Source organism: Aotus nancymaae, unplaced genomic scaffold, assembly GCF_030222135.1.
Source record: "Aotus nancymaae isolate 86718 unplaced genomic scaffold, 86718_ANA_hifiasm-v0.15.2.pri h1tg000008l, whole genome shotgun sequence".
Taxonomy (NCBI): Eukaryota; Metazoa; Chordata; class Mammalia; order Primates; family Aotidae; genus Aotus; species Aotus nancymaae.
The window spans coordinates 32,624,200-32,638,646 of NW_026988419.1; the positions used below are offsets into that span (position 1 = coordinate 32,624,200).

The 14,447-nt window shown below is 41.3% G+C and overlaps 1 protein-coding gene across 8 annotated transcripts in view; it reads right to left on the bottom strand.

Annotated features, from left to right (window-relative positions):
• NIF3L1 (NGG1 interacting factor 3 like 1) overlaps positions 1-14,447 on the bottom strand; it is a 45,544-nt gene that overhangs the window by 30,241 nt on the left and 856 nt on the right. For 2 of the 8 annotated variants that reach the window (XM_012446129.3, XM_012446128.3), the window contains exons 2-6: positions 12,269-12,728; positions 10,969-11,131; positions 8,588-8,714; positions 6,782-6,920; positions 4,542-4,625 (exon numbers count right to left, since the gene is read on the bottom strand). In XM_012446129.3, the coding sequence (XP_012301552.2) occupies positions 4,542-4,625; positions 6,782-6,920; positions 8,588-8,714; positions 10,969-11,131; positions 12,269-12,704 (949 nt within the window). In that variant the 5' untranslated portion in view covers positions 12,705-12,728. Of the gene's footprint in view, positions 1-4,541; positions 4,626-5,937; positions 6,223-6,781; positions 6,921-8,587; positions 8,715-10,968; positions 11,132-12,268; positions 12,729-12,856; positions 13,640-14,447 lie in introns of those variants that run through there. The other 6 variants (XM_012446130.3, XM_012446131.3, XM_064373195.1 and 3 more) reach the window with 5 other exon arrangements.

The window sequence follows — 14,447 nt, forward strand, 5'->3', positions numbered from 1 at the left end:
TATCAACTTAGTCTAATATATAAGGACGAAATGAATTTAAGATTATTTCCAGATTAAAAACAAAGTATTTTTCTCTGACTAAGCAAATCCCTAGAAACTCTGGAGGGAATCTCATCTGTTGTGAAAAGATTTGGGGAAAATGCAAATATTCTGCATTTTTTTTTTTTTTTTTTTTGAGACGGAGTTTTGCTCTTGTTACCCAGGCTGGAGTGCAGTAGCACAATCTCGGCTCACTGCAACCTCTGCCCCCAGGGTTTAAGTGATTCTCCTGCCTCAGCTTCTCGAGTAGCTGGGATTATAGGCACCCACCACCACACCCAGCTAATTTTTGTATTTTTAGTAGAGACAGAGTTTTGCCATGTTGGCCAGGCTGGTCTCGAACTCCTGGCCTCAAGTGATCTGTCCGCCTTGGCCTCCCAAAGTGCTGGGATTACAGGTGTGAGCCACCACGCCCAGCCTAATATTCTGAATTTTTAAAAATGCAGTTTGTGAATGTGATGACTTCTAATTTAAGAGCAAAACTGCACTGTGTACAATTTGGTTTGTTCTTTAAAAAGTCTAATTTTGAAGTATTTAGAGAGAGAAAGGATAAAAACTTTAAAGAGTGTTCTTATAAGCTGGGCATGGTGGCTCATGCCTGTAATCCAAGCACTTTGGAGGCCAAGGAGGGCGGATCACCTGAGGTCGGGAGTTCAAAAAGTGTTCTTAGAAAAAAATGAGTTTTTTCTTTTAATTTCCCCACAAGAAAACATCTAAATAAACAAGGAGTTTTCTTAATTCCAGAATTTTTCAGTTCCTTACACTCTTCTAATATGTGTCATTGCACTTTAAGGAATAGTTTTTATTCAAGCACCTTTTAAAACATCTTAATCTATACTAGTAAAAGTAGGCCGGGTGCCGTGGCTCACGTCTGTAATCCCAGCACTTTGGGAGGCCGAGGCGGGCGGGCGAATCATGAGGTCAAGAGATCAAGACCATCCTGGTCAGCATGGTGAAACCACATCTCTACTAAAAAAAAATACAAAAATTAGCTGGGTGTGGTGGCGTGCACCTGTAGTCCCAGCTACTTGGGAAGCTGAGGCAGGAGAATTGCTTGAACCTGGGAGGTGGAGGCTGCAGTGAGCTGAGATTGTGCCACTGCACTCCAGGCTGGTACCTGGTGACAAAGCAAGACTGTCTCCATAAAAAATAAAAAAAAATAGTAAAAGTAAAAAGCAAGAAAAAGACACTAAGATGGCCCAGTTGGAAGCCTTGTTTTAGGAAAGATAAATCTGGCTCTCTGTACTGTGACAAACTCACTGGCTGGATAAGGCATGAAAGAGGGGAAATCAGTGAAGACCGTGCAATAGTAGCTGAAGCCAAAGGAAAGAAAAGCTTGGCCCAAGACGGCAGCTTGGGAAAGAAGAAGCAAATGGAGAATGAAAAGACAAAAGAGAATTTACATTTGCAAGGAGGAGGATCCCCATCTGCTGGTCTTGCAGGGTATTACCCTTAACAACAATACAATGAGAACACTGCCTCAGGCTCAGAGGAAGGCGATGAAGTTCAGAAGTCCTTTAGGTAGGGCTGCACATCCCTGAAGTTCTACTCAAAAGTGATGCCTCACAGACCAGAGACAGCTAATGCTAGCCAGATAATATAGTTTCTATTTCTCCCCACAGCCAGATAGGAAAGACATTTTAACATTTTGGAACTGTCTGAATTTATCTTATGCACGTATCATTATACTTTATCATTTTTTAAAAAACTATTTTTAAAACAGTATTTATGAGAAAATAATCAGATACCCCAAATTGAGAGAAGCACAAAACAAATAGCCTACATTCTTTTTTTTTTTTTTGAGACGGAGTCTCACTCTGTTGTCCAGGCTGCTGGAGTGCAGTGGTGTAATCCTGGCTCACTACAACCTCCACCTTCTGGGTTCAAGCAATTCTTCTGCCTCTGCCTCTGCCTCCCAGGTAGCCAGAATTAAAGGTGTGCACTGCCACACCCAGCTAATTTTTGTATTTTTAGTAGAGATGGGGTTTCACCACATTGGCCAGGCTGATGTCGAACTCCTGACCTCAGGTGATCTGCCCACCTCGGCCTCCCAATGTGCTGGGATTACAGGCGTAAGCCACCGCGCTCAGTCTAAATAGCCTATACTCTTTAAAAATGTCAATGCTATTGAAGACAAAGGTGAGGAACTATTCCAGATTGAAAGTGACTAAAGAGAGATAACAACTAAATGCAATGAGAGATCATGGACTGGATATGGATCAGAAAAAGAAACGCTATAAATTTTTATCAATTGGGAAAATGTGAATATGGACTGTATATCAACTGTTTTAATAGTATTAAATTCCCACATTTGATAACTGTTCAATGGTCTTAGAATGTCTTTGTTCGTTTTCTATTTTTTTTTTTTTTTTTTTTTTTAGATAGAGTCTCACTCTGTCTGCCCAGGCTGGAGTGCTGTGGCGTGATCTCAGCTCACTGCAACCTCCACCTCCCAGGTTCAAGCGATTTCCCTGCCTCAGCCTCCCGAGTAGCTGGGACTACAGGTGTGTGCCACCACGTCTGGCTAAGTTTTTTTTTTGTGTTTTTAGTAGAGACGGGGTTTCATTGTGTTAGCCAGGATGGCTTGATCTCCTGACCTCATGATCCATCCACCTTGGCCTCCCAAAGTGCTGGGATTACAGGTGTGAGCCACCATGCCCAGCTCAGAATGTGTTTGTTTTTAGAAGACTATACACACTGAAATATTGAAAGGTAAAGAAACTGTCATGTCTGCAATTGATTCCAAAATGGTCCTGGGGGAAACACATCAATATATATTAAACATTTTAACTTGTATATTATATATTATGTATCTATACATGCACACACAAATGTATATATACACACACATGTAACATGTACACAGAGAATGTACAAATATGGCAGACTATAACCATTAGTAGCCGAGGTGAAAAGCATACAGGAGTTCACTGTACTATTCTTGTAACTTTTGCATATGTCTGAAATTCCTTCTAATTAAAATGCTAAAATGAATTTTAAAATAGCCAGACACAATACTGTAAGATATTCATATTGAAATTTGATTTTAATCTGGTAGAAATTTAAGGGCTTATAAAAATCTTTTATCTTCAGAAGGACAGAAAATAGCTAATAGTCACATACATGTTTTTCTTTTTTTAAATCAATTTATTGGTTTAGAGCAATTCCATCAGGCTTGCTCAGATGCTGCTCCTCGGTACTTCTGGATGTGACAATGTTTTGAGTACAGCAGCCTTTGTAAGAGAGTATGCTATGTAATAAGGCACGGGTATGGGGGGCAAGGGAGGCATGGAAGTAGCCAAGGGAACAGACAGAAGGCTAAGAGTCTAGAGCCTGGTCCTCAAAGTGCGAAAAGTAATTCTTTAACTCATTCTTTCTTTTTTTTTTTTAATCTTATTTTTACATTTTTTTTGTTTTCTTTTAAAGACGGGGTTTCACCATGTTGGTCAGGCTGGTCTTGAACTCCCGACCTCAGGTGATCTGCCCGCCTTTGCCTCCAAAGTGCTTGGATTACAGGCGTGAGCCACTACGCCCGGCCTAACTCATTCTTTCCTAACCCTAAGGAGGAGCAGGTAAACAAAGTGGCAACCCCTTAAAATGCCTCCAAATCCTTTGGAGGAGTAATGGGCCATGTTTGGCCATATTCCTGAGTAGTAACTACATGAAGGAATTCTTTCAATAAAAATCAGCCAGGACCTATTAGGTAGTATCCTCAAGGATAGAGTGTAAAGCCCAGCAGCCAGACAAATAATTACTTTCCAACAGAAGTGCATGTTGGAAGTCAAGGACAAAGTAATAGGGACCCATGAGAGGCAGAAGCAGGACAGTGTCAGAGAAGGCTTCTCAGAGGGGGTGTTCACTTATCACTAGGAGTACAAGGAAAGGGGCAAGGAAAAGGCATTCTAGCCAGAGAAAACAGCATAAGCAAAGGCTACAGGAAAGAGGATGCAATGTTCAGGCTCCACCAGACAGATAAAGGAAATCACAGAAGTCTTTTTAATCAAGACCATCAAATTTACACTTTCAAAAGTTAATTTTAGGAGAGATATGGAAGGTAAGAGTAGAGGCTTGATGCATACTTCAAGTAGGAGATGGTACCTGGATAGAGAGATAAGGGGGAAGATTCTAGGAAGATTTGGGAGCTTGAAATGATAGGAACTGATGATTGGCTTTAGGCTGAGTAAGAGGAACCATTTCCTAGCTAAGGAAACAGGGTAGAAAGTATCCCACTGACATGAAATCTGAGAGGTTTGGGACACTTTAGGAAGAACGTAGGTAAAATAAATGCTGACCGTTAATTTTTGAGCTAATTTAATACACTTTTCAATGATTTCATCCCTCTACAAATAATGCAATACATCCCCAATTCTGTTGTAGTTCCTGTTTAGTTCAGGTTCAAAAAACATTAATTAGGTATCATCTATGTACCAGGTACTGTCCTAAAATGTGCCATTTTCGATTTTGCAAAAAATAAACCAAGAGAGAGCTAAAGGCTGTCCTACCTGTGAAGTAAAGGTCAGCCTCTACACCCTGCAGAACGCTGCTCCCAGAACCAGCACACAGGGCCACAACTTTGACCTGGGACTCTTTAAAACAAAGGAAATGAGACCAATGCTTTACAATTCTCTTTCATTTTACTACTATAATTTGTACCAAGAATCCTAAACATAATATTTCACTCCTGGTCTCATCACCAGTATATGAACTGTTCTTACTGCATTTTAAAAAAACATGTTTTAATATAAACAAACAGATCATTCTTTGATATTGCATAGCTAATCCAAGGCATGGTTATTATTCCTTTGTTCTTTTTTTCTCTAACAATCTTTGTGAATTGAGCAAAATATGGAACAATGCACAAATTTGCATGTAATCTTTGCATAGGCAACATGCTAATCTATATTGTCCAATTTTTAGTATATGTGCCGCTGAAGGGAGCACCATTATTCCTTCGGACATGGCTGCAAAAACCACTGAATAGTACTAATGGTGAAGCTCTAGGACATACTGCCACGTTGCTAGGTAAAGTAACCTCACCTGGCTCTTCAGACAACAGTAAGAGGTAGGCAAGTATTTTCTCTATTCTCAGGTGAGGAAGCTGAGGAACTAAAAAGACTAGTTAGAGGAATGCTATGAATGGATTTGGCACCATATTTTAAAATATACTCCTTATTCTCAAAAAGCATCCTCTGAGAAGTGAAATAATGGCAATTTTCAAGCCAAAATCCAAGTATTTAGCACTCAGGTGTCTAAAATGGACACTTCTTTAGTGGTCACTCCAATTCAGCAGCATGGTGTCTCAAAGAGGGCTTTGGAGTTATATTGGAAGTCAGATCCCACCTCTGCTATCCATTTTCTTTGGACACTAACTCCCTTGAGTTGTTTGATCTAACTATGGACTTTTGGATAAGTTACTGATATGGTTTGGCTCTGTGTACCCATCCAAATTTCACCTGGAATTGTAGTCCCTATAATCCCCACGGGTCAAGGGCAGGACCAGGTGGAGGTAACTGGATCATAGGGGACGTTCCCCCATGCTGTTCTTGTGATAATGAGTTTCACAAGATCTGATGGTTTTACAAGTGTCTGGCATTTCCCTTGCTCGCACTCATTCTCTCTCCTGCCACCCTGAGAAGAGGTGCCTTCCACCATGACTGTAAGTTTCCTGTGGCCCCCCAGCCATGCAGAACTGAGTCAATTAAACCTCTTTTCTTTAATAAATTACCCAGGCTCAGGGATTTCTTCACAGCAGCGTGAGAATGGACTAATACAGTTACTTATCTCTCTGAACTGCAATTTTTCACCTTTAAAATGGGAGAAATAATACCAACCACATAGCTAGCAACAGTTAGCACTTTAACTGTACTTAATGTGAGCCAGTCACTGTGCCGTGTCACATGGATTACTACAACCCTCTGAGTTAGGTTTTATTATTAATGCAGTTTTTACAGATGAGGCTACTGGGACACAGAGGGCATAAACAACCTGTCAAAGTCATGCAGCAAACAGACAGGACAGACGAATCTGAAGCCAGGTTGTCTGAGCTCAGAATCCACACCTGTAACCACTGTGCCCCACTCCTTTTGCTGGTGGGAGCTCACATACTTCGGACAATCATTACAGTGCTAGGCTCACTGCAGGTGCTGAACAAATGTCTGTTCACTCTTTTTGTTCTCAAAAGAACTAGAAAAGCCAGAAGAAAAAACCACAAAACTTAGAAACTGCAGTGGATCAGATCACTCAGTAGCAACTCACTAGAAAATATTGCCAGTCTTATAAAGCGCAAAATTTATGTTGTAATTATAGCGATCATGATTCTAGCTCTCTTCTTGACACATGGTAAGACTGCACTTTATGCCTCGGTTGGTTGTATTGAGCAACATGACTAATTCTGGAAAATAAGTTGAGCAGAAGTAACATCTATCATTTCCTGGAATTTTAAACTGATGGTTTAAAACCCTCCAAAACTCTCTCCCTCTGCAACAGCAACCAGTCCACAATGGCCATACTTCCTACAATGACCAACTTAATGAACAATAGCATGACAGAGAAATAAGTCTCATTGATTAAGCCAATGAGATGTATTCCACAGCAGAACCTAGCCCACCCTAATCAATAAAGTAAACCAGTTATCTCCCATGAGCTGCTAACACATTCTCTGTTACATATTAATACAATCAAGAGTTTCAACCTTTGTCCAATGTTAACAGTAGGCATACTGGATAAATGAAGATGTATTTACCTAAGGTTCTCCCGACCCCAAGGGCTAAGCGAATGTAAGATAGTTTTAGGTGTCTTTTGATTCGATCAATCATAGTCGCCAGGGAAACAGATTCATCCAGTGTGCATAACCGTCCCATTCCAGTATGTTGAAGCAAAGGCTGAGGAGAAACAGAAGTTAGAAACGTTGTCCATTGTCATTCCTAAAACAACAAATGCTAAAATCAATCCACATGCACACTGTGAGGTTACTATAGCAAGCTCCAGGCTAAATGTGGGGATATAAACCTGACAAAAACATTCTTTCTTCTAGGAGCTCACACTTTCCTAGGAAGGCAGATGTTTAAATCAATAATCAGGCCAGGCGCGATGGCTCACACCTGTAATCCTAGCATTCTGTGACGCTGAGGTGGGTGGATTACTTGAGCTCAGGAGTTTGAGACCAGCCAGAGCAACATAGTGAGACCTCATCTCCACAAAAAAATCCAAAAATTAGCCAGGCACGGTGGCATGCGCCTATAGTCCCAGCTACTCGGGAGGCTGAATGGAAGGTGGGCTTGAGCTACCCAGGAGGCAGAGGCTGTGATGAGCTGAGATTGCACCACTACACTCCAGCGTGGGCGACAGAGCCAGACCCTGTCTCAAAAATAAATAAAATAAACAAAATAACAAAACTGTTTAAATAGGTGCTAAAATCTACCACCTGCATCAAAGTAGGTGCTACTGTTGCAGCTGCACAAGGAATGACAAACTAAATGAGCTGTGACTTGGGAGAGTTGGGAGTACTTAGAGGAAGGACTCAGGTCTTAGAGAAAACCCTAAAAAGAGTTTACAAAGGGGAAATAAAAAAGAGTTTAAAAGAAGGTGATGTCAAGTGCAGTGTGGCAGGACAGAGGTATAATGAGATGGAGGAAGGCATTCTAAACAGAAAGAACATGGACAAAGGTGCCAAAGGCTTGAGAGAACACACTGGGGGAGGCAGATCCAAAAGAAGACACTCTGGCTACTGTGCAGAGCATGCGCTGTGGAAGGAGAGGCGGCTAGAGGCCCGGGCTGTAGCAGATCGTTAAGGCTTCCGACACTGTGCTAAAGAGCCTGGACTGCCTCCTAGCTGCTCAGTGACACTACTCTCATCGCAGAAAATGAGAGTTTCAATTACTGTGACGGCAGAGCCAATACAGAGGAGAAACACTATATAGATATGAGGCCAGAATCAGCAGGGCTTGGAGTCAAGAAGGAATGTGAAAACTTGGAAACTAAATAATGATATTGAAATATGAAATAGGAAAAAAAAAATACAAAGGGGTGGTGCAGGGATAAGTATTTGTATATATTGAATTTGAAAAACTTGTGGGCTTTGTAAGTAGAAAACATCCAGAAAGTAGTTGAAAATATGGGTTTTTGTCATTTTATTCCTTAAGAAAGAATTCTATGCCAAAAAGATAGGAATCATCATCATACAAATGGCTATCGAGTTAAAGTGAATGACATGGTCCAGGCAGAGGGAGTAACATAAGGAGAGGGCAAACTTGTAACCAAATCTGTAACCCTGAAGTACCAACATTTTAATTTCTGGAATGTCTCCCTTCTCAATTACTTCCCAGAGAATATTATGCTCTCATTGCCATTTTGTACTTTAGGTAACAGTGAATGGCCTGTTGATCTAATTATTTACAAAATGGATTCCCTGAAGAAAAATGCAAAATAATGACACTCATCAAACTGTACATACCAAATATGTATGATTCTTAGTATATTGGTTATACCTCAATAAAGTTGTTAGAAAATGCACAGTATTTTATGATCAAATACAAAATATTTTTATTACCTTCTCTAGTGACAGAATTTCTGTCTTTTGATAAAGTTGTTTGTTCTGGGAAAGAAAATCTACCACCTGCATCAAAGCCTTCTGAGTACAATTCAAACTAATCCGTGTTTGTTCCTCATCATCAATCCTAGAGGGGGAAAATCATTCCATTTAGGATAAATATTGCCAAAATGTATTTTAGATAATCCACAGTTTACAAACCTACTATAATAAGAGATTAGATTTACATGGAGCTAAGGATTTAACCAATAGAACCCATTTAATATGAAACTAATCAGTTTTCTAGAATAGCATTTCTCTAACTCGAGTATGCATCAAAATCACCTGGAGGACTTATTAAAACACAGAGTGCTGGGTCCCACCCCTGGGGTTTCTGATTCATTATATCTAGGTGGGAGTCTGAGAATATACCTTTCTAGCAAGTTCCAGGTGATGCTGATGTTGCTGGTCCAGGGACCTCACTTTGAAACCACCGTTCAAGAACTGTTCTCAATCCCGATAGTGCATCAGAAATTTCCTGGCCAGGCACAGTGGCTCACACCTGTAATCTCAGTATTTTGGGAGGCCAAGGTGGACGGATCGCTTGAGCCCAGGGGTCAAGATCAGCCTGGGCAACATGGAGAAACCCCATCTCTACCAAAAACACCATAAAAATTAGCCAGGCATGGTGGTGGGTGCCTGTAGTCCCAGCTACTAGGGAGGCTGAGGCAAGAGAATCACTTGAACTTGGGAGGTGGCGGTTACAGTAAGGGGAGATCACAACACTGCACTCCAGCCTGGGCGACAGAGCAAGGCCCCATTTCAAAACAAAAAAAAAATTCCTTTAGCTTCTTAAAATAACAGCTGCTGGATCCTTCCACAGAACCAGTGAAACAGAACATCTACGAATGGGGCTGGGGCAAACTGAATTTTTTTTGAAGCCTTAGAGATGATAATTTTAAAACAACACTGAATCCAAGAATGTCCTGGACAGATTCTCAGGCAAACTCCATTTACTTACAAAGATCTGAGATGAATACAAAAATCTGCATTTTAAATAAGCATCTCATTAACAATCATGCAGGGGGTTCTTGGATCACCCTCTGGGGCCTCTCCAAAATTATTGGCATCAAGAAAGTTTTACATTTAACCACAAACTCTAAATATGATCATAAAATTCTAGAACTAAAAAGACACCTTTAAACATAATCTAGAAGCATTAATTATAAACACTGCAATCATCTGTGGATTTTTTTTAAAAAAGAAAGAAAACCAATGCCTTAGTCTCTATCTAATGGTAAAACCCAGATATTATCTGCAATATGGAAAAACTGGAACCAAACTAATAAGTCCATCAGTAGGAAGAGGAATGCTTAAAGAAACTATCATTCATCCATAATAAAAAAACACTACAAGCAATTAAAAATAATGAGAGCTTAGGCTGGGGCAGTGGCTCAATCCTAGTACTTTGGGAGGTCAAGGGGGGCACATGGCTTGAGCCCAGGAGTTCAAGACCAGCCTGGGCAACAAGTCAAAACTCCGTCTCTACAAAAAATACAAAAATTAGCTGGGCATGGGTGGCAAGCACCTACAGTCCCAGCTATTAGGGAGGCTAAGGTGGAAGGATGGCTTGAGCATGTGAGGTCAAGGCTGCAGTGGGCTGTGATCATGCCACTGCACTGCAGCCTGGGTGACAAAGACCCTGTTTCTCAAAAATAAAAAACAAAAAACAAAAAGAAAAACCTCCTTTCTCTGCCCTAAATAACTAAATGACTGACCTTTTAAAGAGGCGCTTAATGTATTTTTCCTTTGACACCCGTAGTCCCAGCTCCTTAAGAGGCTGAGGTGGGGCTGGGTGTGGTGGCTCACGCCTGTAACCCCAGCACTTTGGGAGGCCAAGACAGGTGGATCATTTGAGGTCAGGAGTTCAAAACCAGCCTGGCCAACATGGTGGAATCTTGTCTCTACTAAAAATACAAAAAATTAGCCAGGCATGATGGTGGATGCCTGTAATCCCAGTTACTGGGAGGCTGAGACAGGAGAATCACTTGAACCCAGGAGGCAGAGGATGCAGTGAGCCAAGATCACGCTATTGCACTCCAGCCTGAATGACAAAGCAAGACTCTGTCTCAAATAAATAAATAAATAAATAAATAAAATAAAATGCAGAGTATTGTCCCCCAACATAGAAAATACTCAATTAACTGTTACTTATCATTTTTATTGTTTTGAAAAAAAGTCAGTAGTTCTCCAGGACCCACATACAAATGAGGAGTATGCTGCTTTGTAAACCAACTCCAGAGAAAATGATTTGTTTCAAGCCTAAATACCAGGGTTACAGAATTTGTAAGTAAGAAGCTTACAAATAAATACACACAAAAAAAGAGAAAAATAAATTGTACCTAGCAGAAAAAGAAGTGACAGAAACATCTTCAATTCCTTTCACTGCAGACATGACTTTGTCCAGGTCTTGGCTGTGATCAATGCTGAATTCTACTTGGTGGTTTCCCTTTGTAGGGTAGTTGGGAGCTTTGGAAGGATGTATGGGCCTGGAGGTACAATCTCCTAGAGAAAATAATTGTGGGAAAATGGGAATTTTGGAGGATGAGAGGTTAAGATTTAAAAGATAAACTATTGTAAGCAAGATTTCTAAGAAATGACTTTTTTTTTTCTTTTTTTTTTTTTTGGAGACGGAGTTTCACTCTCGTTACCCAGGCTGGAGTGCAATGGCGCGATCTCGGCTCACTGCAACCTCCGCCTCCTGGGTTCAGGCAATTCTCCTGCCTCAGCCTCCTGAGTAGCTGGGATTACAGGCACGTGCCACCATGCCCAGCTAATTTTTTGTATTTTTAGTAGAGACGGGGTTTCACCATGTTGACCAGGATGGTCTCGATCTCTTGACCTCGTGATCCACCCGCCTCGGCCTCCCAGAAATGACTTTCTTAAAAGATTCATTCTCACGCTTATATAATACATACACACACACATATATATCCCTTAGATATACATCACCAGTCCCCATAATCTAGGGCTTTGGTATGGACATACAAAGTCAAATTATTTTCCAAAAGATACTTAAATCGCTAAAAAACTTAGACAAGAAAGATTGATCCATACATTTTTAGATAATACACAGAACTGTCTACTGCTTGGTAAATCTACCCACATAAACCATTATTCAGGTTGCAAACACTCATACTCTATTTGACCATAGTAATCCAGATATCATCATAAAAGCTTCAGCTCAAAATGAGTAAACTAAAGACTTATTAAAATAAAGCTAAAATGCATATATCATTCCCTCATTGGGCTAGGCATAGGTAAACATTCACTAAAAACATTCATTAAGACCCTGACGTCTATCTACCTGACGTATCAAGTGTATTCTGGAGAGGCCTGAGCTTTCAATTCAACAAGCATTTTCAAGTGCCTAGGTGACAGGCATTGTGCCACAAAAATGAGGAATCACGAAGCTCAGCCCAGTAAGGAAGACTTCTGCTCTCCTTATTCCATAAAGATAAAAAACGTTTCCTTTTTCAAATGCAATTTAACTGCCAAATTTCAGCAACATTATTTTAAAATTATATAAAAATGGAATGATACCCTCCCCACCCCGAAAGCAGTCAAAACCTTACTGGAAAGACATTCTAAAGTTTCAAAGTATTTGTAGGTAAAATAACAAATATGAAAGTGGCTTCTTACCAAGCCCTTTAGCCAACCAGTTGTTGACTCCCTGGGGTGCAGCATCATAGGCTGTGTGAGGAGAGTAGATAGCCACTCTGTTCTCCAGAGCCCGGATCACCAGGCGCTCCTTCCAGGTGTTCCAGGTTATGCGTTTCATGGGTCGGAAGATAGGTGGATGGTAGGAGAGAATGAGGTCTGCCTTCTTCTGCAGCACCTCCTCCATCACTTCCTCAGTCAGGTCATTCGTCAGAAAGAGGGTATTTACAGTATGCGGTGGGCTTGGTTCCACCAGTAATCCAACATTGTCCCAACTCTCAGCAAAGGAGAGGGATGCAAAGTCATTCAAGGAAGAAAGGAGAGCCTTCAAATCCATGAAGGAACGGGAAGAAATGCAGATCAGGGAATCTATAAACCGGACTGTCGTGGGGACCGGGTGTACACAAGATGACAACATACAGAAATCAGGTAAAATTCGTTTCTGAAGTCAAAACAAAGAAAATGGTATACATGTACACTTTAGGCCTGGATCTTTGAGGCATCAAATCATATGGACAAAAGAGTTGTCATCATAGAGATCTGGGTTCAAATAGTGGCTCTGCCACTTACCAGCACACTGTAGCTTAGGTAAGCCATTTAACCTCTCCAGTCTTGTTTTCTCACCTAGGAAATGGAGATACTATAACCCACCTCACAGGCCATCCGGAGAGCAAATGAATTATGTAACCTAGCAGAGCCTGGTATATAATACACAAATGTCCATCCCGTCTCCTGCCTCACACACCCTTGTTCTCATTCTTCCCACTCTTGCTTTAACCAACATTCTCCCTAATCCATTTCTCTAAATATTACCTTCCCTTTTCCCAAGCCCCCTTCAACTTCCTGAATAAAACTTTTCTTGACAAACCTTCCTTTTCAGCATCTTTCCCAAGGCTCCCCCACACCTCAGTGTTCTCAGAATTCTGTGTGTGCTCCATTATGCTGAAGCTACTAGGGAATAGGAACTATCTTTAATAAATCTCGGTATAGCCAATATAAGCCAGCACTAAATGCTAACTGCATAGAATGACCTTGCCTACCTCCTGATTACAACAGAATTTGGAGTTGGGTGGTATATACTGGCATTACAACACGCTTTATCAAAAACCATAGGTAGGTCACTCTACAAATGGGCAGGGTCAAGGCAGGAGAAGGGAGAAGTCACTGCCCCTTAAGCAACATCTGCTACACAAAGGCCAGGCTCAAGAGGTGGGGGGGGGGTAAGGTATAGAGCACTTTCCCCACACAGCCTGTAAGCCTTCTAAATATCTACATCCAACAAGGAACTGAAAAGGCTGGCAACAAAGTGAAGGTGGGAGGGCAATAGATAGAAAAAAATTGCTGGCTCCAAAATATGCACAATTAGTAAATGTTTAATCAAATAACTACAAAAAATAATGCTGTTGAGCCGGGCGCGGTGGCTCACGCCTGTAATCCCAGCACTTTGGGAGGCCGAGGCGGGTGGATCACGAGGTCAAGAGATCGAGACCATCCTGGTCAACATGGTGAAACCCCGTCTCTACTAAAAATACAAAAAATTAGCTGGGCATGGTGACGCGTGCCTGTAATCCCAGCTACTCAGGAGGCTGAGGCAGAATTGCCTCAACCCAGGAGGCGGAGGTTGCAGTGGGCCGAGATCGCGCCATTGCACTCCAGCCTGGGTAACAAGAGCGAAACTCCGTCTCAAAAAAAAAAAAAAAAACATAATGCTGTCAACACCATTCTTAAACTTACTACCTATAAACACTTTTTGAAGAAAAGCATAGTCAATTGCAAATTTGATGAAATATCCATCCATAAGCCAATTATTCCACAAGCAATTTTTCAACATTTCTATTTAATGAGATGGGGATGCTTATAATGCATTATTAGAAGTAATACAGGGTCTCCAAAAAGCACTCGAGGTCTTGGAAGTTTTTGTTTTTTTCTTTTTGAGACAGAGTTTCACTCGTCACCTAGGCTGGAGTGTAGCAGTGCGGTATCAGCTCACCGGAGCCTCGACCTCCTGGCCTCAAGCAGATCCTCCCACGTCAGCCTCCTGAGTAGCTAGAGCTATAGGCGCGGAACACCACGCCTGGCTAATTTTTGTATTTTTAGTAGAGATGGGATCTCGCCATGTTGCCCAAAGCTGGTCAAACTCCTGCGCTCAAGCGATCCACCT